The 27,738-nt window shown below is 37.2% G+C and overlaps 5 protein-coding genes across 9 annotated transcripts in view; 2 read left to right on the plus strand and 3 right to left on the minus strand.

Moving 5' to 3' along the window:
• LOC141898392 (uncharacterized) overlaps nt 1–27,738 on the plus strand; it is a 141,766-nt gene that overhangs the window by 33,556 nt on the left and 80,472 nt on the right. The window lies entirely within an intron of this gene.
• LOC141899985 (uncharacterized) lies at nt 2,970–7,489 on the plus strand. 3 transcript variants are annotated; one of them, XM_074786656.1, is made up of 10 exons: nt 2,970–3,591; nt 3,697–3,787; nt 3,906–3,993; nt 4,147–4,232; nt 4,317–4,490; nt 4,594–4,691; nt 4,900–5,027; nt 5,635–5,747; nt 6,648–6,799; nt 7,221–7,489. In XM_074786656.1, the coding sequence occupies exons 1-10, from the start codon at nt 3,543–3,545 to the stop codon at nt 7,430–7,432; spliced, it is 1,191 nt and encodes a 396-aa protein (XP_074642757.1). In that variant the 5' UTR covers nt 2,970–3,542; the 3' UTR covers nt 7,433–7,489. The 3 variants fall into 3 exon arrangements, with proteins under 3 accessions (XP_074642757.1, XP_074642759.1, XP_074642758.1); XM_074786658.1 differs by having other exon boundaries at nt 6,739–6,799; XM_074786657.1 differs by having other exon boundaries at nt 4,603–4,691.
• On the minus strand, nt 8,219–11,294 carry LOC141900794 (G2/M phase-specific E3 ubiquitin-protein ligase-like). The gene is made up of 5 exons (XM_074787833.1): nt 10,832–11,294; nt 10,334–10,509; nt 9,964–10,133; nt 9,162–9,388; nt 8,219–8,839 (listed from the first exon to the last, which is right to left on the minus strand). Exons 1-5 carry the CDS (start codon nt 11,292–11,294, stop codon nt 8,592–8,594), a joined length of 1,284 nt encoding a protein of 427 aa, XP_074643934.1. The 3' UTR covers nt 8,219–8,591.
• On the minus strand, nt 16,798–21,146 carry LOC141900204 (uncharacterized). Its single transcript, XM_074786985.1, has 6 exons — nt 20,609–21,146; nt 20,384–20,521; nt 19,582–19,711; nt 18,498–18,693; nt 18,254–18,391; nt 16,798–18,109 (listed from the first exon to the last, which is right to left on the minus strand). Exons 1-6 carry the CDS (start codon nt 21,019–21,021, stop codon nt 17,901–17,903), a joined length of 1,224 nt encoding a protein of 407 aa, XP_074643086.1. The 5' UTR covers nt 21,022–21,146; the 3' UTR covers nt 16,798–17,900.
• LOC141900796 (uncharacterized) lies at nt 21,101–27,516 on the minus strand. Its single transcript, XM_074787834.1, has 11 exons — nt 27,512–27,516; nt 27,230–27,348; nt 26,744–26,809; nt 26,258–26,323; nt 25,934–25,999; nt 25,778–25,837; nt 24,876–24,938; nt 24,521–24,574; nt 23,992–24,063; nt 21,207–22,817; nt 21,101–21,117 (listed from the first exon to the last, which is right to left on the minus strand). Exons 1-11 carry the CDS (start codon nt 27,514–27,516, stop codon nt 21,101–21,103), a joined length of 2,199 nt encoding a protein of 732 aa, XP_074643935.1.

Here is a 27,738-nt window from a genome sequence, read left to right on the forward strand (position 1 = left end):
GCGTAATCCATTCTCGGAATCGTAGCGAGCAGAATTTTGAAATAGGGTCTCATAAAAATGTTTTCTGCATTTTTCACGAAAGTTAAATCGGGAAAATTTCAATTTTTATCAGCCAATCAGGAAGTTGTGTCTTCCCTGTGATTGGTTTATCTGAAAATATCAGCAGCTGTTCACGTGAATTATCGCGATTTCATTACTGGCGCTTTTGCGCATGACTTCATGTATCAACACGCGACAATACTTCCGCGTTCGCTACGTGTTCGCTGATTGGCCCATTTACTGGGAGATTCCACAGAAGCCTAATGTAGTTGGTTACAAGCGCTGTGATTGGCCCGACCCGATTCTGGCATGGCTTAGTGGGTTCCAATCCCTTGACGGGTGAAGATGATGGATCCTATCAATATCTATTGAAACTAATAAGTTTCCCGGTTGGGCAGCCGCGGATATCTACCGGAAGTATTCCGGTTCGATATTTCGAGGTTTCTTTGAATTTTGGAGTGATATTGAAATCCGGTAAATACCAGCGGTAGATTGTGAAAACCCATTGCATGATATTTGTATTACTTAAACGAAAAGCGTCGGGGCCGTGCCAGGAGTTTTCGTGATTCAAGTAGCGCAATAGCCTACTTCTTCGTGTTCGTCCACCTCAATTTTCACTCCGCCGATCTCTGACACGGCTCTGTCCCCGTCGGTGCTGTGATTGCACTTTCGTACCACCAAAATTTTTTATTTCTATATCAGGGAGGTCTGGAGAATAAAAAAGTCAAAATTTGGATATCACATAGGCCTGATTTCATCGAATAAGTCGACCATGGTCGTTACGTTTCCGTACTTATTACTACCTAAAACCGTCTGAACAATTTTGTCACAACCAACATTTCGTTTACAGAAATCAGGTGTTCACGTGAACCCGCGGTATCGTCTACTGTTTTACTTCCTGGTTTTATTTTAAGATTTAAAATTGTATTTCAAGATCGATTTCTATGAAATCTTTAGTTGATTTGGTGTTTGGGAGGAATTTTTATTTGCTCTACAGAAAATTCATCCTTGACAATTGCGCAAGGTTCGCGAAAAAAAAAGGTTTTACCAAATCGGGTGTATGACCTTGATATGCTAATTAGCCATGTGCCCGAATTGCAAATTCAATCAAATTTTATTCTGCCAAAAAAATGTTAAATACAATTCGCTTTCCGAGAGTTAATGGTATGCTGCATGGAACAAAGTTGTTTTGAGATGGGTCTTGAAGCTATTTAGGTCGAGAGATAACCATCTAGATAGTTCGTGAGAGTTCCAAAGTTTTGAAGACGCTTCAAGGTAATGTCTTGATATTTGGTTTATACGTGTATCTACCCTAGACCAGGGCTGCCAACCCTCCCGAATTATTCGGAATCCTCCCGATTTGCGTGAAGAAATTCCGACGATACGATCGGGTATACAAAATTCCGACTTTTTTTTTCTTTTTCGGCGATGTCCGATTTTCCACCCGCCAGCGCGTTGTAACACAATATGATGATTTGGTAGAACAGAATTGAATAGGTGGGGAATTTATATGCACGCCCGCGGTGGATGAGTGCGTGGCTATATACTGTGTACGTGGGTCAGGCGATAAACAGCGCTTACTAGCGCGCGCGTGCGTGCGTGTGTGTGTATGAGAGTAGCTGTGTTATTGATTTTATCTACGCATGGCGTACGATTATTTCGTAGTAGGAGAGCAGCTTTTTAATTTGTTTCAAGAATAAAAATAAAGTTCATTCGTTTTAAAATACGTTGTTTTCAATCATTTTTGTGAAAATATTATGACATGTGGCAAAATGTGATTGTTATTGTCAAATTGCTCCGCATCGTTTCGGAGAAGAATCGGTTTACTGCGGTAATTAGCTCGTTTTCGCAGCGCGATTAGCATTCGAAGATCCGGGTTAGATTTCAACGTGTGGACTCTTTGAAATGTTTCGGTAAGCAATTGCTTTGCTAGTTTGAACCTTAATGTTGTCACTCTTGTGTTAGTTTGATTTGAAAAGATAATTTAAGATGCTTTTGAGCAGTGCATCTCAAAGTAAACTTTTAGTTTGCATATTTGGCAGATGGCAGCACCATCGAGTAGCATGTAGATTTAGAGACTTTTTACTGTTTGTATCTTTCAGTTCTGTACGTGGAGTCTCTCTTGGACAGTATCATGGAACTGATGCTGGAAATGGATATATTCGCATGACAGCTGTATAGTGTTATGTAATTCGTTTGACAATTTATGCCAGTTTTATGTTCTTATTTTTTAGTCTATTGTATATTTTTGATAAACACTGTTGATTTTTATCTTTCATAAAATAATAAAGAAAAAATACATTCTGTAGAATTTGCTGATTTTTTATTTTGCTAATAATTCCATATTTTCATATCCAGCTTTCATATATTACACGTGAAAGGTATTCCTAATTGAAAGCAAAATATTCCTACTTGGAAAAGTCTCAATTTCTTCGGTTTCGATATATTCCTATTGAAACCTTCAATATTCCTAATTAATCTGCCATTCATCCCTAAATGGAATTTTGAAAGGTTGGCAGCCCTGAACACAGGACATCAAAGCTAAACACTACAAAGACGGCATATCTTAGACCATACAAAGACAGGACCTCTGATCTAAAACATACAAACACAGGACTTCATATCTCTAAACATTTAAAACGAGTTCACTGCATCCAGTTACCGAATTATGGTGGCTGATTAGGGCCAAGTTAAAAAAAAAAAATTTCGTGCAATATACCATGCAAAAAATATATTGCTTCGTTTCTGCGTCCGTTTCTGCGCGGCGCAAAAACGAAATTTACCGCGCTAAAACGCGCCAAAACGAGCGCAGAAACGAAATTTCGTTTTAGCGCCCGTTTTGGCGCGTTTCTGCGCGGTGATTTCTCGTTTTTGCGCCGCGCAAAAACGAAGTTCGTTTCTGCGTCCGTTTTTGCGCCGCGCAAAAACGAAATTTACCGCGCCAAAACGAGCGCAGAAACGAACCTTCGTTTTAGCGTTTTGGCGCGTTTTAGCGCGGTGATTTCTCGTTTTTGCGCCGCGCAAAAACGAACTTCGTTTCTTCGTTCATGCGCGGTAATTTTGGTCGGATGGTGGCGCCAGGGTTCATCTCGTGATACTAATTACGGCCTTAAAACGTTGTATTATTATACCAATTATTTTCTAATTAATTTAATTTTCAGAGTTACGTTTATACGCAATAAAACTTCCTTTATCGGTGATTTTCTGATTTTTTACGAAAGCCAGTAGCACTGCCTTCACTTAAAAGTCAACAAATTCAAATTAAATATTTGTAAAAATTGACGTTTTGATGCGGTAGCCAGTGCGTCAAGAATAGTGGTTATATTCACGGTTGAGAAGAGAGTAGGGCGTGCGCGTGTAGTTTTAATACAATACAATAAGGTCAGTTCAGTTGAACGTCTGACTGCCCCATTGATACGTGTGATATTGACGACGCGCTATAAGGGTTCCTACGCCGCTACGGCCTCCCAAATCCCACAAATAAACCCCTCGCGCGGTAGATCATGTCGTGTTTTCTACAAGAAGAAGGACAGGATGATGATGTCAGCTCAGGTATGGAAATTGTCTGATTGTCAATACTGATATTTCGAAATTTCATCAAAATATTAATTCTTGGTATTCTAATCCACTCTGACAACTGGTTATATTTCTTTATAGAGGACAATATCATCACACAATTGTTCAACGACGGATTTACTAATAAGGAAATTTGCCACTCACTCGAGACTTATTTTGGATTGGCAATGAGGTAAGAGGTTATGTAGCCCCTAAATAAATGTTACATGCTGAGAGATCGATGAGGCTTAATTATGCATTTTTGCTAAAATATTCGCAGAATCGTTCTCAAAACCTTGCTCTCTTTGCAGTGAGCGTACATTAAAACGGCGACTCAACAAACTGGGATTAAAAAGGAGATGTAACTATCAATTACATGAAGTTGTCAGTGTAGTAGAGGTAATTATACAGTGAGACCTATCCATATTTGATTTCTAGTGTTTCATTAATATCAAAATGTGTCATCGTAATATCAAGAATGTATGAATGGAGATTCAGATATCATTCTGACAAGTTAATTACTGCCAGTAATATAGGTTTCTTTAATCATAGGAAGAGGTACGTGGCAGTGGTAGCTGTTTGGGCTACAGAGCCATGACTAGTCGATTGAGGAATCGCTATGGAATTCGTGTTCCTAGGTACGATGATGGTCCGTAATTATCAGGAGTGATACATCGACTGTTAACCTATATTTTAACCCAGCATTGATGAATTATTTTCAGGACAGTTGTTTCGGGTGTCCAGCGCTTGATTGATCCAGAAGGAGTCAGGGAAAGAGCTAGTGGTATCCTCCGTCGCCGTAATTATTCAGCCAAAGGTCCTAATTATTTGATACATGTTGATGGGCATGATAAGCTTAAGCCGTATGGCTTTGCTATACATGGAGCCATAGATGGGTAGGTAATCGGTTGTTTTTCCATATGCTGGCCTGGATTGTTCTATTATTTGATCTGATATGTGTGTGTGTGTGTATGTCTAAGGTATTGCTCCAATGTATAGTTATTCTAGGAGGATTCTTTGGCTCAACGTAAGCAATACAAATAATGACCCTGCTGTTATTGGCTGGTATTTTGTCGATTTTATAGAGCAAATAAAAGGTAGGTATTTTGTCATTATGCAACAACCCTGAAAATATCTCAATTTTCCAATATTTTCGATACTCTAATCGAAATAATGCATGAAAAATATTAAATTGTTATTGCCTTACAACGACTGCTTTGACTTCACTATTACAATGCAATGCCATATATACATGTCAAGAACAATTGGGTATTCATGTATTTTTTATTATTTGAATTTTTTTAGCTGTACCTCGTTGCGTCAGGATTGATGCGGGGACCGAAAATGGTATTTTGGCATCCATTCAAGAAGCTTTCCTTACGGACCATACAAATGAAGCCAGTGTAGTAATCGGAAGATCTACTAGTAATCAGGTTCGTTGACGATAAAAATTTCACTCTTTTACAATGAAAAAGATTCAATCATCACTTTCTGATTACATATATTTAATTGTTGACATGTATCCGTAATAACCAACCTTAAAAACACTGCTAGCTAAAATAAATTTATAACCAAAGCTCAGGCGCGGATCCATGAGGTAGCACCTGGGGCACGTGCTACCCGCTTGACTTTCAGTTGGGCCCCAAAAACCTTTCCCATCATAAATTTGGTACCACCTGAGGACGTCCAATGGCCTAATATGTCCCCTAATATGTTTTTCTTTGTTTGAAAGAAGCTCAAATGCTTGAAATTGCATCTGCAGGGGCTTATTTTCAGAGGGAGGAAACCCCCTTTGGCTTCGCGTCTTCGGCGCTCACTACCAGTGGATATTGCCTCTTTGCAATAATTATCGCCCTTTCATCAGGTGCTACCCCTCCATATATGCCCTGGATCCGCCCCTGAAGCTTTTGCATACCTATTTGATTTGTTTTGTCATTTTATTAGTTCCCTGTAAATATGTACATTATTTACATCAGCAAAAACACCAAAAAGGGTACGTGCGCACACAAACTATAAATAGAAAATGTTATTTTCCTTCAGCGAATAGAGAGGTGGTGGCGAACACTGAGACATTCACTTGGCCAATATTGGATGAATCTGTTCAAAGACATGGCGGATCGTGGTTTGTTTTCGAATGCTGATCCTATTCATATGTAAGACTTAATCACTGAATGTTTGTTTTTAGCCCACTTGGGACTTTACGGGCTATTGCGTTCACTTTTCATCCGTAGATGGAATCCAGCTTCAATGCATGGATTGTCTTGATCTTTGATTTATACATGTATCTCCCCTAAACACATCTTCAGCCCAAAAACTGGCCCGGTCAGATTCAAGATGGCCGACTCGCGGCTATTTTTGTTCGCCAAAATCGCACTTACACATTTTTTTGAGTTTTTAAGGGCAATTTTAAAGACACTTCAATCTTGATCTTTCAGATATGTTTGTATCCCCCTATGGTGCATCAGCATAAGAAAAATTGGGTCGATCGGACACAATATGGCCGTCCTGTGACCTTTTTTATGCCCAAATAGTTCATTTTTGACCAGAATTCAGAGACCTGAATGGTTTGCCATTTTTCATTGAAATTCGTGATGGGTATATTTTGAGAAGGGCTCTTAAACAAATTGTTCGATCAGTCAAACGTGACGCAATTGACAGCCATCTTAGTGTCGACAGTCCTCATTTGTAGATAGAAAATGGTTTTCCGGACTCATTCTATGATTGTGTCGAATTTCAAGGTCATTGGTTTTTGTATTATGGTCACCAGGGGCGTTGAATAGCCGATTAACTTAGTATTTTCATATTGTATTTGTCCCTAGGCATATTTTGTAACCACAATCAATTGCAAAATTGTAGCTTGCGACATTTTGAATGATTGTGGTCAGTTTCAAGGTCATTCTTTTCTTGATATGTTCACTAGGTCCATTGAATATTGAAATTTTCAGATTGTTGAGCATTTCAAACCACTTTCCAAGTGGGCGTGGTGTCCCTGGTCCCCTAGTTGTATCATTAATATGATATATGGATATATTTTCAAGTATTACCATTTTCAGTGACACGCTACGATACTGTTTTTTTTATTTGATCACCAACGACTTGCTTGACTTCCAAAGGGAATGGAACACACATGTAATTGGTCCTCAGAGTAACATGGAAGTACCGAGTGGTAAACCTGATTTATTGTACTTCACTCCAGAGGTGTTTGGTGAGTTATATTAAAATAATGTCACAAATTATACCATTTATCATTTGCCTACATAAAACGTTTGAATATATATCTCTAGTGAGGGAATTTATTATTATGTGGAAACTAGGGTAGGATCCAGGATTTTGGATAAGGGAGGCGGGAGGCATCGGGCTAAATCCCCCGAGGGGGTCTGGAGGCCGTTCTCCTACAAAATTCTGAAATACAGGATTTTCAGGCATGAGGACAAAATCCACACCTGGGGTCTTTTTCAAAACGTATCTCGGCGATAATAAGGGGGCGGGCGGGGCGTACGCCGCTTCCGTCCCTCTAAATCCACCCCTGGACCATACGCATTTATAGCATTGTTGTCTTTGATATGGTCATTGTACTTATGGTTCTCGTATAATGACCAGTATGTTTATCTGAATTTGTATTCTAGGAACAGATGATTACAAAGTGGCCATTGATACGGGAATACTGGATCAAATACGCCGGGATTTTTGCAAAATCCCAAATCAAACTCGAGGGTGTGATCCACAATTTTCCGCGTTATGTGATGGAATTCTCGCGCAAAGCAATTTTGGAAGATTTCCTTCAACCTCGATCGAAGCTTGCGACATGTATGATTGGCTATTATCTCAGTTTAGATAAATGTGTAAAATGTATTTTGTATACATGTTAGTACTGTATGTATATATTGGAAGATAAAGACAGAATAAATTCCTATTTTCCAAGATACTTCTTATTAGATCTTTATTCTTGTAGACTTGCTGGCGGACACATATTCAACAATGTTAGAATACGTCTCTTGGTGGAAATATCTATTTATTGAAGGCAGTTGTCTTGGGCAAAGCCTTTACATGTTGTTCTTATCGAAACATATTTGAATGGTATCTAAACTCAATCAATGGTTAATTGAAGAAGTCCTACTGGTACCCTTGGATGTTTTTATTGCTGTCTGTTTCTTTAGTTCTGACACATTAGCTTCTGTTTTTCATCATGTGAGTTTATATACTTTAGGTTACTTGTATTTCTGGTCATTCCACCTGATGATGGCTGTTAATCAACAGCCAAAACGTTGTGGTCTCGTTTTAATAAATTCTATTATTTAAAATTCAAATTGTGGGACTTCTTCAATTATGTACAGTCTACACGGATTAGAGTGTTTATTCAACTACTATCAATCAATAGTGGTGGGTTAAATTGACCAATTGGCATCTAATTCTGCTAATCTAATCTATTAACACAATCAAGTCTCAGCATATCCAACTCATGATCAACACTGACTTTAGTTTTGAGTTGTTCTGTTTAACTTAATGGTTTCTCTTGAAGAACAAACAGTCTCAACCAGAATGCCGACAAACATCAAGAGAAAGCGATTATATTTCTATTAACTGGCAATAAATTTTATTGTTATATTCAACCACTGTGGGGAAATAAACATTAAAAAATGTGTCAGGCATATAACTTTGTCTTCATAAAATGACCTTAACATTCATACTTTGATGTGCTAGCACACAATAGGTAGTATTTTAAACAGATTGCTTAGTCATCCCTAGGCAATCAATAAAAAAAAAGTTAATGTTAAACAGTAGATTATCCTAAGTTTCGTTTCCATAATACTTAGTCGTCCATCAATGAATTGTAAAAACATTTTAGTGCATTTATAACCGTAATCAATACCATAAAATCTAAGCTAGCATAATCACTTTTACTTAAAACAGTAGATAATGCAGTGTCACACATGTAACTAGAAGTAAAGTCTACAAACAGTTTAACAGATTATAATCCAGCAAATCACGGTTATGACCTATGCCTCAGTGAAAGTTTGGCTGGCATTTTTTATTGCTGCATCCATATAACATTTAAACAATTCGTAAGAATTGTGTACCGGCACCGAAAGAACATTGCCGCATGTGTTTGCAATGGGAAAGTCTTTAGTACAGTCACCAATATCTCCCGGATGTCGAAACTGCAGGGTTAATTTAGGGCTGAACCCTAAAACTGGAATCTCTTCTAGGCCAGTGATGAAACGTATGAAATCCGTAATGAATTCACCTAAAAAACAAATTTAATCCGAAAAATACTTAATTTGCTATGAAAAACGCCACCTGGTTGTAAAGCAACCACATTTTAGAACCACCAAATATCAAAAGGATCCATAGAAGCGTCTTCAAAATTTCTCAAACTAACTGGATTCTGTCTAGGGACGAATGAAAAGTGAACGCAATAGCCCGCTGAGACTCAAGTTCCAAGTGGGCTAAAAATTGGTATTACTGTCTATTACAGCTAAAGTCCCAAGTGGGCTAAAAATTGGTATTACTGTCTATTACAGCTAAAGTCCCAAGTGGGCTAAAAATTACAACATGGCTAAATTTACCTTCGATATCAAGGATATATTCCTTGAAATATCCGTATGCTCTGTTTTCCAAACGTAATCGATTTGATTCTGGTTCGCTCCAGTAGGTTTGTTCCATGTCGAATAGAGCATACACATCCTCGGCTGTATATTTTCTGCCTTCCAGTTTACAAAACGCATCTTTAAAAAGATGTGGGTATGCGGTTATGTAAAATAACACGCCATTATCCTCCAATCCAGATTTTAACCTGAAAGGAATGATACATTTTAAAGCAAATCGTGGCATCTCATCGACTCAATCAATTATATAATGCATTTTTAATTTCTATAGTTTGGTGGCCATTTTTAAAGAATTATTTAAGTGAAAAAACATGTAGTCTGTCCACTGATGTAGCCCTGCTGTGTATCGTTAACCCTAATTATTCTTTATGTAATGGCTCGAATGTTGCAGCCACTTGTATTATATGGATGATGAACTGAATTACTATTAAATTACTTATTGCCATTGGGAGTAGGCCTAAGGAAAGAATATACGAGCTTAATAAGTTCCAGGTTTATCATGTTATCAAATTTCAAGATTTTAAAGTTTTCAAAAAGCGGTGAGATCGAAGCATTGTATTTTGAATTAGTTATTACCCGAACAGCTTTTTCCGCAATTTAGTTAACGTATTGATTTATTGTTTAGAAATCATAGGCCCCAAACAGGAAGACAATAATTGAGGTGTGAATCTATATAGCTATATTATAAATGTCCGAATTGCCTTTGAGATAATACTTGTGTCCACAAAATACAACATATATAATATAAAGGCACTGAACTTACTGTGCCAAAGGTACACTCAGTCGCTGAACAGCCAGAAATTTACATAGTCCTTTGATTAGTCGCTCCTTGTTGTTATATATTGCCAGAGTCATGCAGCCAGAAACTGAGATGACGCATTCATGTTTTGCCACCATCTCGTTGAAGCTTTCTTCATCTTCACATCCTGCTATCTATAGAATCAAAAATACATGTATTTTTGATAGAATTCAGAGAAAAAAGATAACTGTTGCTGTGAATACATGTTTACTTGATCTTGCCCATCATCTGGGGAAATTTGTTTACATGAAGGCTTGGCTGCGTTTCTAAGCTACGTTCAAGAGGTAATTTTTTCTTTATAAAAATGTATCAGATTAAGAAGACATTTCCTTACCTGTTCTAGAGTATCTTTCTCATCCCCGCAAGCTTCCAACGGTATCTCATTCCCTCTAGTCTCGTTTGCAATCATCGCATACGTAAATGGATCCAAGAAGGTTGGTAGTGGTCCTCTGTGCGTTATGCTGTACGAAAGTATGCGTTCAGCTGCCAGATAATACTGCTTTTCAACGGCTTGAATTAATGGAATACAATTAATTAATCATTCTGTGATACACTTACAATGTATAAATTATTTTTGTTTAATTTTTCTTCCTTTTACACATTTCTGTCAGTCTAGCATAATGCATACTGAGCCGTCCTTGTTTAAGACAAGTGTCACCAATTACTGTAATAAATATTTTTCCAGAGATTCGCGATGGTAAACTACAGGTTAATCATTCTTACCAATAAGCTGTTGAATGATGCCAAGTGATTAGTATGTGATTATATAAACAACAATTTTTGGGAGCTGTATGAGTTTTTGAGATGAAATGATGTGCCGATAGATATTCACCTGATGCGCTCAAAGCCAAGAATTTTTTCTCTTCATTTCCAGTGAACAAACACGAATTACTCAGCTGTTTGACGAATAAAGTAAGAAATTCTCTCGTTGGACCACCTCCATCAATTGCAAATTCCGCCTCAAACAATACGTTTAATCTGTTTCGGGCGCACCACTGTCTTCTTAAAGCAGCTCGAAATCCGACGTAGAGTGCCTCACTGCGGTCCCCTACATTTATCAAATTTACCCCATTTGCGTGTTCATCGGGCTGAAGCATGTTCAATATATCTCTGAGTGTCATGAGATCGTCTGTGTCACGAATGATAATTGTACTACTAGCACCGTCAATAATAGAGTCCTGATCTGAAACCGAGCCTGCTATTGGACTGAGAACAGTCGCAGAATGTTGAGAAGTACTTGCAACAGCTACTTGGTTCATCTGAATGTGCTGATTCTGTGTTGTTGGTTGTTCCATCATCTGATGAATTTCAGGGGGGCGAAACTCGTCAGAAGAGAAAAGAAATGCTGACATCGAACTTCCATTTGTTTGGCCGAGTGCTGACTGTGAGGGGGTTGATTGGTTAGGTTGACCGGTTTGGAAAGGCGGGTAAGAGAGTCCAGTGGTGAAATCAAGTGCTGACTGTGAGGGGGTTGACTGGTTAGGTTGACTGGTGACCGAAGGCTGATGAGATCCGAATGCTGATATTGAACTTCCAATTGTTTGACCGAGTGCTGACTGTGAGGGGGTTGACTGGTTAGGTTGACTGGTGACCGAAGGCTGATGAGATCCGACAGCTGATAAAGGGTCCGTATCTGCTTCATGTGTCGACAGTTCTTCACAACGCGTATGTAGATAAAGTCTTATGGGAAAATTGTTCACCGATGTCGCATAAGTCCCGAGACAGAATGGTTCTCCATTTATAAGATTTGGTACGGACCGAAACATCCGTAAGATCGGAGCATTGTACATTATTGGCTCGTGACAAACCATTCGGAAGAAAATAGTTTTGTAACTCTTGTTTTAGTTCTTCGTAACTGAGGGATTTTTCTAAGTCCAATTTAAACGATCCTCCTCCTCTACTGATTGGCACCAGTTCGTATTTGCCGTTTGCCTTCGCATGTTTCCACCCAATTCAAATTTTGTAAGTTGTTTTGACAGCGTTTTGGTTTCCTATTTTACTATTCTCAGCTGCTTTATCCTTGTTGCTTACGCCTTGTTTAGTTTTCAGTCGCCGGTACGAGTGAAGTCTGTGAAGGACGCTGCTTGAACTTGTCCCTGAAATAAGAATTCATATAGTAAAATGCTGGAATCAAATTTTAAAATTATCCATTTAAAGTGCGTACGCTTGACTTCTGGGTATTTTTAACCCCCCTTCCCCCCATGTACGCTATCTGTACATTTTTATAACCCACTTGAGTAAATACTTCAGTAAATACTAAATAACCCCCCTCCCTATAAAACTAAATTTTTCAGGATTCATGGTTTAAAGAAGGCAAAATTCTCCAGCCTTCATCAGAGCTCCGACGACGATGTACCGTATCCACAAAGTGAAAATTCCTGGGAAATCCCAAGAAATATAGGGGATATTTGTAAAAATCACAATAAACTTCCCCCCTTAGAAAGTATGTACACTTTTAGCTCACCCCTCCCCTCCCCCTGTACGTTTTTGTACGGATTTTTAAAACCCCCCTTCCCCTATGGGCATACGTATTTTATGCACGGCTCCATATTTTTCACAATCAGAATCCACAGATTAATGCATGAACTGTTTCTACTTTTTAGAATTAGGCAAATGTAGATTAATGAGAGATTAATAATAGAACAAATTCTTAGTATAATCAGATCACTTACCAGTACTGTTCCGAGCTACTCTGCATCGTTGTTTCAGACGATTTCGGTCACCAACCGTTGTGATTCCTATCGTACAAAAATCTTCATCGCTCAACATCTCTACATCTTCTAAGCCGATCTAGAGTAAAGATATGAATTGATTAAATAACAGCCATAGCCCATAAGCTACAACTTAATAGATGGGACGCGTATATGTGGATACTACAATGTGTCTGAAATATATTTCTTTTATCAGATTTAATGTCGTTTGACCCTTAAACCTCGATGAGAGTCCCTGTAGAAGCGATTTGCCTTAAAGCCTTGCGGCGAACAGGCACCTCGCTCGAGCAGCAACGTCGCGGTCGGCAAAACATTTAGTTGCCGCCCCTTCCTCACCAAAAATGGAACTCTCAGCCACGTACACCATTTATTTTGAACCGTACATTCCCGGCTCGCGCGATATTTTGACAGAAAAATTTTTTTCAAATCAATTTTGTAACTAATTGTATTAATAATGTTTTCCTAGGGAATTTTCGGTAACTTTTCTTGCAGAAAAATATATTATTTAGATTTATTACACTTATCTAGATTTCATCTATTACATATTAACTACTTGTTAGCAATCTGAGCCAGGCCAGCACTACTACTTACCTTCTGTTCTTTGAATATACTAATGAATTGCCCGAGACCAAGTTCCTGTAATATATCCACAAGCTGAAAAACGAATTACAATTTACTTCTGGGTTCATACGACCTTGACGTGTTGCTGGAACCGAAATTGACACAGAAAAGGAGTGTGATTTGGAGCTGTCGGAGCACACGTCGGAGCATAGTAACTCCGATATCGCCATCGGAAATTACCATACACTTCGGATATATAAATTATGGACCGGGCCCTCACTATCACGGATAGTTTTGTAAAATTACAATTGTCTTTGCTTTATAGGCTTTGATTTATTCATTTTTACCAATTCTATGAGGCCCGGGAAAATTTTGACCGGCAGCGCCCTTTTCGGGTTTCCAGCGCGATATCCATAGCAACGTAGGCTACCTGGTTAACATACCGGTACGCACGTGCTATTATATCCCAAATCAATGTAGGCCAACAGACGATGAAAATATATACGTATAGTATTGAGTAGTTCCTTTGAGATGACCACAATAAAATCGGGTCACTGATAAAGTATCTGATGATGATGATGATGATGATGAAATAACAAGAGAAAAAGCTCACCTCAACAGCGTCCATGATTGCGAAGAAGGCGATCGATACAGGGGTCGTCTCAAAACTTCTAGTCCTCGAAACCCTCTTCCCGATGATTTTAAAGAGCACCCTTCTTTTACAGAAAAATGACACTTCTTTAGATGAGAATAGAAGGGCCCAGACACTATGATGCCAGAGTTAATCGTTTAATTTGAAAATAAATCGAGTTGAACCATTCTGTTTCCAAAAGCACGCAACCATGAATTAGATCTTCGAAAATAAAAACTCAAGGGAGTTCATAACTCGATGTGCACTGGGCATCAATATCGGCGTTTAGATAGACCTAACAAAATTTTGAATTATATGGCGTTTATTGTAATTAGACAAATTTCATGATATATTTTCTATTTAATAATTTTTTCGTCATTAATGGGCTTACTGATCAATTCAATGTTTTTCACGCCGTCAATAAACTTTCAATTTAGTTTTCTTGTTTTTCCACGATTTCGGGAAGTGGGGGCTAGTTAGTCAAGTAAGTGAATTAGTGCCTTGGGCTCTAAAATAGGCTACGTTTTAGGATGAAGTGTTGAACTTTAGAGATGGGCCCCGAACGTGGTGCCGTTGTGACCTAGAATGCACGGCTCGGGACTGCACCACGTGGTAAAAATGGACGCAGAAACGAAGTTCGTTTTTGCGGGGCGCTAAAACGAGAAATCACCGCGCTAAAACGCGCCAAAACGGGCGCTAAAACGAAAGTTCGTTTCTGCGCTCTTTTTGGCGCGTTTCTGCGCGGTAAATTTCGTTTTTGCGCCCCGCAAAAACGGACGCAGAAACGAACTTCGTTTTTGCGGGGCGCAAAAACGAGAAATCACCGCGCCAAAACGGGCGCTAAAACGAAGGTTTGTTTCTGCGCGCGTTTCTGCGCGGTAAATTTCGTTTTTGCGCCCCGCAAAAACGGACGCAGAAACGAAGTTCGTTTTTGCGGGGCGCAAAAACGAGAAATCACCGCGCTAAAACGCGCCAAAACGGGCGCTAAAACGAAGGTTCGTTTCTGCGCTCGTTTTGGCGCGTTTCTGCGCGGTAAATTTCGTTTTTGCGCCCCGCAAAAACGGACGCAGAAACGAAGTTCGTTTTTGCGGGGCGCAAAAACGAGAAATCACCGCGCTAAAACGCGCCAAAACGGGCGCTAAAACGAAGGTTCGTTTCTGCGCTCGTTTTGGCGCGTTTCTGCGCGGTAAATTTCGTTTTTGCGCCCCGCAAAAACGGACGCAGAAACGAACTTCGTTTTTGTGGGGCGCAAAAACGAGAAATCACCGCGCTAAAACGCGCCAAAACGGGCGCTAAAACGAAATTTCGTTTCTGCGCTCGTTTTGGCGCGTTTTAGCGCGGTAAATTTCGTTTTTGCGCCGCGCAGAAACGGACGCAGAAACGATGCAATATATTTTTTGCATGGTATATTGCACGAAATTTTTTTTTTTTTAACTTGGCCCTAATCAGCCACCATACCGAATAGATAACTTTGCAGTGAAAGTGATTTCCCTTCTCAACCGTCAACTACTTACTGTGTGCCACTATGCAGCATATGTTAAGTCATTTTCCAGTTTTTACTACTGGTCTTCACCTTTTCTTTTGAGGAGCTGTCTCATGGGATGGCAATTAATACTGAGGAAGTCACACCATAGATCTACTTTCATAGTGTGACCTTTATATAGTGGCTACCAACAGTGACCTATTGGATGTTTCGGGGCAAAGATAGACTGTGGAAGATCTATTCTTGTAGTGCGACTTCTAGGGGGTACCGATTGTGACACAGGTTTAAACCCCAACATATATAGTGCAAATTAAGTGTATAATAGATAACCAAATTCGGAGGGGAACGCTGAAAGCTAGACCCTGTGATAGTCGTATATGGTTCGAACCACTTTTTAGGAGGGATTATACCGCTATAGACAGCAGGGGTTGGTTTTATCTTTAACCCAGGGTTAACTCAGTTGAATATGAATTGAGTTAGCCCCTGGGTTAAAGATATTATCAGTCCCAGGAATTTACCAAAGAGAGGACTACCGACCTTAACCATACACAAGTGGAGATTGAAGCAACACAGACTTAAGTCATGTGATACTAAGGTGGTATGAGAAACTTATGCCTAGATTTGCAATCTAGGTCGGCTTATTGGGTTGATTGGTAGGGAACGATGGCAAGGTCAGACACCTTATAAATAATTGAACATATACCCGGTATATATATATATATATATATATATATATATATATATATATATATATATATATATATACTGAAAACATACTATTAACGGGGTTTGTGGGCTCAAACCCAATTGTGTGGTGCTATTTTAATACCCGTTTCTGGGGCATATATGTATAATTATATGCTAATGATATGCAAACCTCACAATTTATATAGGCCTATATGCCCCATGAATTATATACGTTTCTGGGGCATATATGTATAATTATATGCTAATGATATGCAAACCTCACAATTTATATAGGCCTATATGCCCCATGAATTAAATACATGCACCTATACATGTAACATAACTGAAACTATGCCCTTCGTGTGGAATACCTGAGGCCAAACGCTTAGACATTACTAAACAGCGAATTATCTCACTGCCTATTCTATTGTAAGCGACCGGGCAACAGTCGGTTCTAACAGGTCTGGGTCGATTCATAACAATTGCGATAGGCTTTCCTACAGAGCTTCGTCCAAGTAAGGTATACAACTTCCATATTTCTCCTTGCTTTGTCGGAATATTCTCTACTCTTCACTTCTATTCACATTTTTGAAATATGGCTCTAATTGAGGGAATGAAAGTCCTTTCAAAGCTTTCAATATCCAGATACATCTGACAACAGAAACAAAACAAAATTTTCAATGAAAATTGGAAATCTCTTTATTAGGAAAAAAGCATTAGCAAATTTACAAACTCTACAAGATAATTCTGATATATTTATCAACCCTAGAATTGTAAACCACGAGGAAGTTGGATATTCTGCCAATGGAATATTTTAATATTATTCATGTCATACATTCAAAATACAGTCGATACCTTCTGACTCAAATCATTTAGGACCAGTGATTTTCGTTATTTCAGTTAGGCGATAATTCAAGTTCCAATATGGAAATTCATGCTATGTTTCATAAGAATTGTGTAAAGATTAGCTGACCTGGAACTCGATGCGTTTACTATCCCAAATCAAATATGTTATACCGGTAGTCATTGGATTGTATGATATTTTGTCAACTGCAGATAAAACAGAAACTAATCACATTTTTTAATCATTATGTTCTCAACCTGAAATCAATGGCCTACAACAAATATACCTGATAGGAATGAGATTAGTCTACAAAAATACACCATTTACTTATGTTCACATCATTAAAAAAAAAACCTTCTCCACATTTTCTCCTGTAATCTAGTTCATTACATTTCTATAACAGGTGTAAGACTGGCATGAGGGAAATTCTAACATTTATTCAGATCGGTCATTTTTCATTTACTGCTTTAACAATTTATATACCGGTAATATATTTGATTTTGTTTAAACATTTTCTTCTAAACAGTAATCATTGCGCTTTAATAAAAGGAGAAATCGATCAGAACAAAAACAAGCAATCATTGAAAGAAAACTCCACATACGGAATATCAATATATAGATATTATTTACATTGGGCACAGTGCTTAGTGGCAAAAACAAAGTTTCACATATCTTTAATTAGGACCATGGGTCCAGTACGACCAAATGAGTAAATTTTAGTTTTGAGCGAAAAAATGTATTTTTCTCGGATTTACGATCGCTATCTTGGTGCATTATATATGCATGTCCAACTTTCTCCAAAACTCACTCGCATGGCAAAACAATCAATACTATGTTCTATATGTACGTTCTTGCTACAGCTAAACAATAACGTAATTATTACAAAACATAAATAAAGTGAATTTGACGCATCGATTGACGCGTCAAAAATGCTATTTTAATTTTGACAGTATATTTACGCCATACATTTAGAGGTTCCCTATATTATTTCGTTTTCTGCTTCTTCGAGATAATATTATGTAGCCTCGTTCGAACCTGAGGCAAAGTTCGGCTACCACCAAGTTCTTCAACTACTTTTCTCAAGTCTACTGCTGGTGCCATTCGCTTATTATTCAAATAGTTATGCAATATCTTACAAAAAATATCTGTTTCTCCCTTTGTCCAGGGTGCCCTCTTAATACGTGACTTCTCATCTGAAACAAAATCATATAAAAATGCTACACAAACCATTGCATCAAGACTACTGATAGGTTCTCACAATAGGCCCCATTTCCCCTAGGATTGTTATACCGTCCATAAGGTGGTTTAATCACTATGGACCCTATCCATGAACTTACTTTGCGCTTCAGATTGGTTAGTTTCCATCTTTGGCGGAACTTCTGCATCGACCATGTCATTGTCATCACTGTCATCACTGTTTTCACTGTCTTCACACTCAGTCCACTTATCGGCATAATCCAAGGATAATGGGAGTGCTAAAACGTGTGAATAAATGCACATGTACACATACACACACACGGGTGACTGCTGTCATAGCAGAGAATACTAAAATATTTAATCTATCAGTAAAGTCAGACTTACCATCGGGATCAATATCCTCCAATGACTTTCCTTTGAATCTTGCCATAATGCCATTTTCGGCAGCCAATAGCACCTTCGCTACCTTCGCTTTTTCAACGAGTGAAGATTGGAGGCAATATACATCTGCGTGAATTTTCACATCGTGCCCCATATGATCAGCCACCATCTTCAACTCGTTGGGCTTCATAGACAAAATCTGAAGTTATAAACCCAAATACTGGCTTTAGGGCTTTCATCCATTTCAAATCACTTCACAATATAATTTCCATTCACAAGTATCATTATAGCCGATCATTGATTTATTATAATCATTGCTTGTTATGTCTTTCGAAGACCAGAGCTTTACCTTCTTTATAGATATTCTTGATGAATGAAGGTTCTATTTTATATTCTTAAAAATTTCATTCACTAATACATACAGGGCTGGAAATTAGGCTTGTATGATAGTACATGTAAAAGCACTTCATGATAAGGTATGTCCTGATACGGATGTTTTAGGCCTATACAGGATCCGATATCAGCACTTGTCTATTATCACTTGTCATCCTTTTATGATAGGTTTTATATACTGGTTAACTGAATGTAGAATTGTGGGACATACATAAATAGGAAAAATCACTTCATGGTCAGGTAGTGTCTTGATATGATGGGTTTTATATGTCACTTAACTGGATGTAGAATTGTGGGACATACATAAATAGACACTTCATAAATAGGTAGTGTTCTGATATGATGGGTTTAATATGCTATTTTACTGCATGTAGAATTGTAGGATATATATATAATGGGAAAATCCTTTCATGATCAAGTACTGTCTAGATGATTACATGACCTTAACGGTCACATGCCCTCTTAATTTCAGTAAGTAATTAACCTAATGATTCTTTTGAATATAGATAACACCTGATATCAGGAAGACAGAAAAAAATCCCCCATATACATGTAGTCTTAAATTGTCAGGTTATTAATCAGGTAATATAAATATACAACATTTATAATTGTAATACTGTGGTTTGTATTTTAAAGAGGTTTGTAATGCTTGCAATAAGACTAATCCTAGTTCATTGGTAAATGATAAACCTACTTGTAGTGTAGTTGCAAAGAAAGATCGGAGCTTCGTCGATCTAATTCGTTCAGGTGCATTCAGTCCGGGACACAATTTTGTCATTTCACGCATTGCAGTACAACCGTCAAGTGGTGTGTCAGCACGTTTCCTAAAATGAATGATGGATTTGCAATGCTTGCACAAAACCTGTCACGATATGAACTAAAAAAGGTTCAGATTGTATTGCTTTGTAAAGTATATACTGTATACAAAGACATTTTTCTAAAAAATGGCTGCATGGCCTGGTAAGCACTAACTTATTTGATTATTCAGCATGTAGATGCCCACGAACAAAACCGTGTATATCAGTTGTGATGAGAGATTAAGATTTTTATCAGGACTATTAATCAATTGACATTCAAAAAGGGAATGATTGTACCTTAATAATAATAAAATAAACCTTGCATTAATCGAATCCATTCAAGAAACATTCAAAATCCGTATTGCAATTGTTAATGGGTTAATGTTATTTGAATAGGAAAGTGCAAACACTGTATAAATCAGAAAATAGCATTCTTCCTAGAAAGACCCACATAGCTTTATCTGTGAAACTTTACACTGACATTTCAGATAGACTTCTATCCATCTTCAGAGTTATATAAAAACTCTTCTAAATCGCTGAAGATGGATAGAAGTAAAATCTATCCAAATTGTCAATGTCAACAGATATACGTTGTTGAATGTTCTTATTATACACGCTATATACACGTCTTTTATACACGTCTTTTATACATGCTAAATAGAATGCCACAAGTCTAATTGATTTCAGAATTGATGTTACCTAGCAAAAATGAAGTCACTTGTACTTTGTCTGGTATCGAGGATATGTTCGATAGCTTTAACCATCTTCTCAGTAAGCAGAATGTATACACCTCGAATACTGCGAGTGCTCTTCCCTCGGATTTCTATTACACGCATTCTACAAAAAACTCTCCAAAATCAACCCAACATATCTTGTAAATTAGATAAGAGCATATGACTAAGACAATTTTAAAACAACAATTACCGTTTGACCAAAAGCTGCTCAGCTAGAGACAGTGATTGCAGGATCTCTTGATTCTGATCGGCATCCGGCACAATATTTTCGAAATCGCTCATGATCATTTCTTCCACTTCTGATATCCGCCTTCGGTTGAAAAGGACTATACGGACAAGAACAGCATAAGCAAGATGTTTCCACTGTTTTGAAGTAGGCTCATGTATCATCAACGCTTTATCAATTTCAGAGTCGAGCCAATCTTTAAAGACTACTAAGTCATCTGCCACTGGATGTGTATTGCCTTGATTGAGTTTCCTAAGTTTAATCCTTCGATTAGCAACACACGAAACAGTATTGTTCCAATGGGCCCGATAAACTACTTCGAAATCTCTTCCCTCTTCTTGCATAATTTTGTCTCCTTCAAAAATCCCCATGCTCATTTTGAGGACAATGCAATGTTTGATGTAAATCCCCAAATTTATTGCCACACTCGGGGAATCTTTTTCCAAAGCTAACTTCTTAACACATTTGACTATCTGATGGAAATGTGGCCCTCTCAGGTACGAGGAAAGCGATATCCAGTTTTCTTCGCCATTGTTCTCATTCAGGGCTTTCAGTAGCATACCGAGTAAACGGACCTTTGTTCTCAAGTTTGCTAGGTCTTTTCGGCGCTGCTCCTTTGCAGTGCCTAAACGCGAGTACAATGACAAAGCAAATTCACCAATTAATTCGTCTTTTTCGCAAATGCCAGGAATGCCAGGGTTTGCAACTGTTTCTCGCATTCTGCTGAATATCAAGTTTAATGCAACCGTATCCTCATCGATTCTTGGTACAAATGGTGATAGCATGTTTCGAGAGGTTCTTATGTAATTGATGTCTGGTTGTTTTGCCATTGGTTTGAAGTGGCAACGTGTCGCATGCTCGGAAAGGCATCCCTTGTAGAAAAAACCCTTACAAAATTCGCATGGTACGTAGTCCACTGCATTTGGTGGTTTATCCGTTTTATTGGGTCTACGGACAACGACCAACGTACCATGTCCTTCTTTTATCACTTTACAATTGTGCCGAAAGTTTCCTTCATTCTGAAGTAAGCGCATATGTTTTTTTTTTTCATTTGGATCGCGTATCAGATGGTACTTTATAATTTCTGGTTCAGACGCGTGAATACTGCACAAATGCGAGGATATTTTCGAAGTAAACACACGCTTACAATACAAACAATAATCTGCCTTTCGGTAGTCCCGCTTGCCATCTACTGACTGGTATGTCGGAACAGTAACATGTTTCAAATGAGCCGACAGTCTTGACAGATAATCTCCAAAGTCTTCTTCCTCAATATCGTTATCATTTGGATCAATTTCATGGAGATTATCATCATCACTATCACATAGATCGTCATCAGGAATGTAATCATCTTCAGAATCTGATATACATTTTCTTTTTTTCCGCTTTTTTGGAATGTCAACATCAATTGACTGATCTTCAGAGTCAGATGAGTCAATTTGCCTTTTTTTCTTTATAATTGCATCCTGTTGTGAAGAGGTTCCAGCTTTCGGTTCAAATACATCTTTTGGCAGTAAAGGGGCAAAATGATCCGGATTCCAGTGTCCAGGTTTAAGTTCTGAATGTGTAGTCCACATTACGAGTAAAGGTGCTTGCCTCAATGTGCCAGTCAAATTTTTTCTTGGATTTAATATATGGTTCATTATAGGCACACGATTATCCAATAACCCATTAACCGAGGGGTATACTGATCTTATCCTCCTATCAATAACTGTTGCGAGTGCCTGTATTGTCAGCATCGAAGAATAACTGTTGTGTATTGCACAAGCAATACATGCATCTGCGAAGGATGGTGAAATCAAATCGAATCCAAATTCGATACTTCGAGTTTGATAGAAGTCAGAATTCTCAACCATTTCGATACAAGTGCGAACACGAAGTTCAGTTGCTAGATCTTCACACCCACAAAGACCGACTGATACTGCATTGAACAAACAGTTACCATCACCAGATACATCTGCAGGCATGAGCACCCCATTTACCATATCACCACATTTCTGCATAATTTCTAATGACCTGCCATGTACCATCAGTTTTCTGTCCAAACACTTATACTCAAGTTCCCGTATCCTACTTGCAAAATAGCCAACAGTAGTTTTCAGATTCTCATAGCTTTTCTGTGCACTCAGAGTGAGCATCTTCAGAATGTTTGAGTAATCAATAGTGGTAGTAGCTGAAGATAAAATAAAAGACATCTATCAAGTGTTAATGAATACCTAGGAAACTACCACCAAAATTTAACATGTTTGGTGTTGCAGATCTATTCTTATGAATTTAAATCAAATCTGGTAGACCTAGCCATTTTACATGTACCCAATTCAATACAATCAAAAGTCAATTTTCCGGCTTCTCAATAAAAATCTTGTCAAAGTTGTATCTAAATCCAATATCTAAAAAACAAATATCCTACTGAACTGAATTTTTGACTTTTTGACCTCGTAGAAACTGTTGAATTAATATTCACATACATTGATAACATCTTTGCGTTATTTCATGTTATTTTTGAAGGCATCATTGGACTACAAGTTTTTATCACTCTAACCTCTGTCTAACAATACTTCAATGTTCAATTCCTGCTGGTGCGAATACACAAACTATTTTCCATGAAAATCAATGAAATGACAGAAAATTTCATGTGCTTTTTCACTTTGCAATAGATAATAGGTACAAAACTGAATGGTTCCAAAGTAAATTTCAAATTTCCAAAGTAAATTTCAATGTTCAAATTAATCCTAGTGGGGAGAACAATATCGGATAATTTCTATTCAACAAAACAAATTCAACATAAATAACAACAACATAAATAACAAGTTAAAATTGTTGGTACCCTCCTTAAAAAAAAAACCATTCCAACCATGAGCGAGGACTGGTGAGACTAAGATGACTCAAAATTTGCCTGATCCAAACATATCTAAAGATCTAGAAATTGAGACTACAGATTACAGAGACTACTACAGAGACTACGCCATTTTCCTCTGATTGATCCAATTTTTCCAGTAGTAATAGGCTCTGGGCAGAGATACATATATTATATATACCAAACATCAAACAAGTTCTCCATGAAAACTTTTGTTGAACAAATGCTGTTGGTCACATATCTTGAATCTGATAAGACCAGTTTTTGAGCTGCAGTTGTCTCAAAAGTACTAGATACATGTATTAAGACAATCCTTTAAAATATCTCCAAAGCTTCCTAAAATGCTTTGATTCTACCTATGGATGGACAATTGACACTAGAACGCAATATGCCTAATACAACTTTAGAACAAGATTTTTCAGTTAATGTGTAAGATTTTTCAGTTAATATGCACCTTTTTAAGGTAGATAAGATCATAACGTTCACTTACCGCAGGTTCCCTCCTTGTTTTCATAAAAAAATGGTAATTCTTCATCGCTATCATAGTCATGTGGCAGAAAACCTAAATAGATTAGTTTCAATTATTTCAATTATCCATACTGGCATAATTTTTCGGCATTGACCCTCCCCCTTAGTATCTACGTGTTAATGACACAAGCTATGCTCAACACTTTCAACGACCGAAGGATATTTTTTATGAAATAGGGAGTGTAAAGTAATATGGATTGCAATTTATTTTTATATCACAGTTTTTGATGCATTTTAGGACATGTCTTGTCCACAAAGTATGTGCTCCTTGAAAGACAAAAGTTCGTACAATGTGCTCTAATCCCCACCCACAAAAGAAGGGAAACCACTTTTACATGATTTCACTCTCTGAAGACCGATTGCATTTTGACTTTCTTCTCGCAAGGCATTATCTTGCAAGTCGATCGTTTTCCTTACACTCACAAAATATGAATGTTTAGGATGAACAAAAACCAGGTTTAAAGGTATAGTACACTTCAAATGTAACGTACTTATTATAGCTTGAGATATCGAAGATTCAAGTAATTCCTCGCCATCTGAAAATTCTAAAAGTAGAGAAAAGCCAAAACATCTCAAAAACTATTTGAAGAAAATATATATTTCAATTATCAGTGGGTAAGTAGTGTTAGCTAGTCCAATTTTGGGAATAAAACAAATTCCAAAGATAACTATATTGGCAGCTCATTGATGTTCAATCATTCAAATAGCTGATTATTGGAAATGTGCATCTTGTGAATAATAAAGCTATGTAACTATCAGTAACTGCATAAATACGGTAGATATCATCGATACAGCTATTAAATTGTGAACAACTATAACTGCTTATGCAAACAAGTGTTATCTTACCAGAACAGGTGGATTCAGAATCATTGTCAACATCACCAGAAGGGCCACATGTCAATGCATCATCTTGAAAAATAAATGATATGGTGACAATTATTGCTGCATGTTACAAGTTAAAGAATTATGCAATACGTTAATTTACCAGAGCAGGTAAATTCAGAAACTTTCTTTATATCATCACATCAATACATTATCTTGAAAATCAAATGACAGATATAATGATACAGCAACCTGACAATTATTGCAACATAACATAAGTAAAGCATGCAATGGTGATATAATGTATTAGATTATAATGTAACATAGAATTGTGATGCATAAAATTGTTCAAATTCTTCATGAACAGGAAAGGTCTATTTCAACTTGTTTGAAAAGGATATTGGGTTTGGGATAGTGTCCTGATATGGGATTTATATGCTGAATGTAGAATTGTAAGATATGCATAGGTAGTAAAATCACTTCATCATTAGGCAGTATCCAGATATTGTGGGTTTTATATGCCACCTAACTGAATGTAGAATTGTAGGACATATATGAATAGTAAAATCACTTCATCATTAGAGAGTGTCCCAATATGAAGGGTTTTATATGCCACCTAACTGAATGTAGAATTGTAGGACATATATAGACAGTAAAATCACTTCACAATTAGGTAGTGACCAGATATGATGGGTTATATATACTACTTAACCAAGTACAGAATTGTAGGACATACATAAATAGTAAAATTATTTAATGATTAGATAGTGTCCTGATGTGAATGGTTTTATATGCCACTTAAGTAAATGGAGAATTGTAGGACATATGGTGAATCTTTTCTCATTAAGGTAGGATAGGTTTTATATGCCCCTTTACTAAATATAGAACTTTTAACACATATGAATAGAGAAATAGAGTTTATTTACCAGAAACTGTGAATTCAGAAATTTTCTTTTCACCAGAACACTCACGAATCAATGAAATATCTGTAAAATAAAATGACAGATACAATGATACAGCAACCTGTTGACCACTATTACTGCATTATACAAGCTAAAAAGTTACATAATGAGTAAACTTACCAGAACACGTGAATTCAGAAACTTGTTTTGAATCATCACTGGAACATTTACTCGTCAATACATTATCTAGAAAATCAAATGACGGATACAATGATACAGCAACCTGTTGACCACTATTACTGCATTATACAAGCTAAAAAGTTACATAATGAGTAAACTTACCAGAACACGTGAATTCAGAAACTTGTTTTGAATCATCACTGGAACATTTACTCGTCAATTCATTATCTAGAAAATCTAATGACGGATACAATGATACAGCAACCTGATGACCACTTTTACTGCATTATTCAAGCTAAAACGTTACATAATGAGTAAACTTACCAGAACACGTGAATTCAGAAACTTGTTTTGAATCATCACTGGAACATTTACTCGTCAATACATTATCTAGAAAATCAAATGACGGATACAATGATACAGCAACCTGCTGACCACTATTACTGCATTATACAAGCTAAAAAGTTACATAATGAGTAAACTTACCAGAACACGTGAATTCAGAAACTTGTTTTGAATCATCACTGGAACATTTACTCGTCAATACATTATCTAGAAAATCAAATGACGGATACAATGATACAGCAACCTGTTGACCACTATTACTGCATTATACAAGCTAAAAAGTTACATAATGAGTAAACTTACCAGAACACGTGAATTCAGAAACTTGTTTTGAATCATCACTGGAACATTTACTCGTCAATTCATTATCTAGAAAATCTAATGACGGATACAATGATACAGCAACCTGTTGACCACTTTTACTGCATTATTCAAGCTAAAACGTTACATAATGAGTAAACTTACCAGAACACGTGAATTCAGAAACTTGTTTTGAATCATCACTGGAACATTTACTCGTCAATACATTATCTAGAAAATCAAATGACGGATACAATGATACAGCAACCTGCTGACCACTATTACTGCATTATACAAGCTAAAAAGTTACATAATGAGTAAACTTACCAGAACACGTGAATTCAGAAACTTGTTTTGAATCATCACTGGAACATTTACTCGTCAATACATTATCTAGAAAATCAAATGACGGATACAATGATACAGCAACCTGCTGACCACTATTACTGCATTATACAAGCTAAAAAGTTACATAATGAGTAAACTTACCAGAACACGTGAATTCAGAAACTTGTTTTGAATCATCACTGGAACATTTACTCGTCAATACATTATCTAGAAAATCAAATGACGGATACAATGATACAGCAACCTGTTGACCACTATTACTGCATTATACAAGCTAAAACGTTACATAATGAGTAAACTTACCAGAACACGTGAATTCAGAAACTTGTTTTGAATCATCACTGGAACATTTACTCGTCAATACATTATCTAGAAAATCAAATGACGGATACAATGATACAGCAACCTGTTGACCACTATTACTGCATTATACAAGCTAAAAAGTTACATAATGAGTAAACTTACCAGAACACGTGAATTCAGAAACTTGTTTTGAATCATCACTGGAACATTTACTCGTCAATACATTATCTAGAAAATCAAATGACGGATACAATGATACAGCAACCTGTTGACCACTATTACTGCATTATACAAGCTAAAAAGTTACATAATGAGTAAACTTACCAGAACACGTGAATTCAGAAACTTGTTTTGAATCATCACTGGAACATTTACTCGTCAATACATTATCTAGAAAATCAAATGACGGATACAATGATACAGCAACCTGTTGACCACTATTACTGCATTATACAAGCTAAAAATTTACATAATGAGTAAACTTACCAGAACACGTGAATTCAGAAACT

This window comes from Tubulanus polymorphus, chromosome 2, assembly GCF_964204645.1.
Source record: "Tubulanus polymorphus chromosome 2, tnTubPoly1.2, whole genome shotgun sequence".
In the NCBI taxonomy this organism is placed as follows: domain Eukaryota; kingdom Metazoa; phylum Nemertea; class Palaeonemertea; order Tubulaniformes; family Tubulanidae; genus Tubulanus; species Tubulanus polymorphus.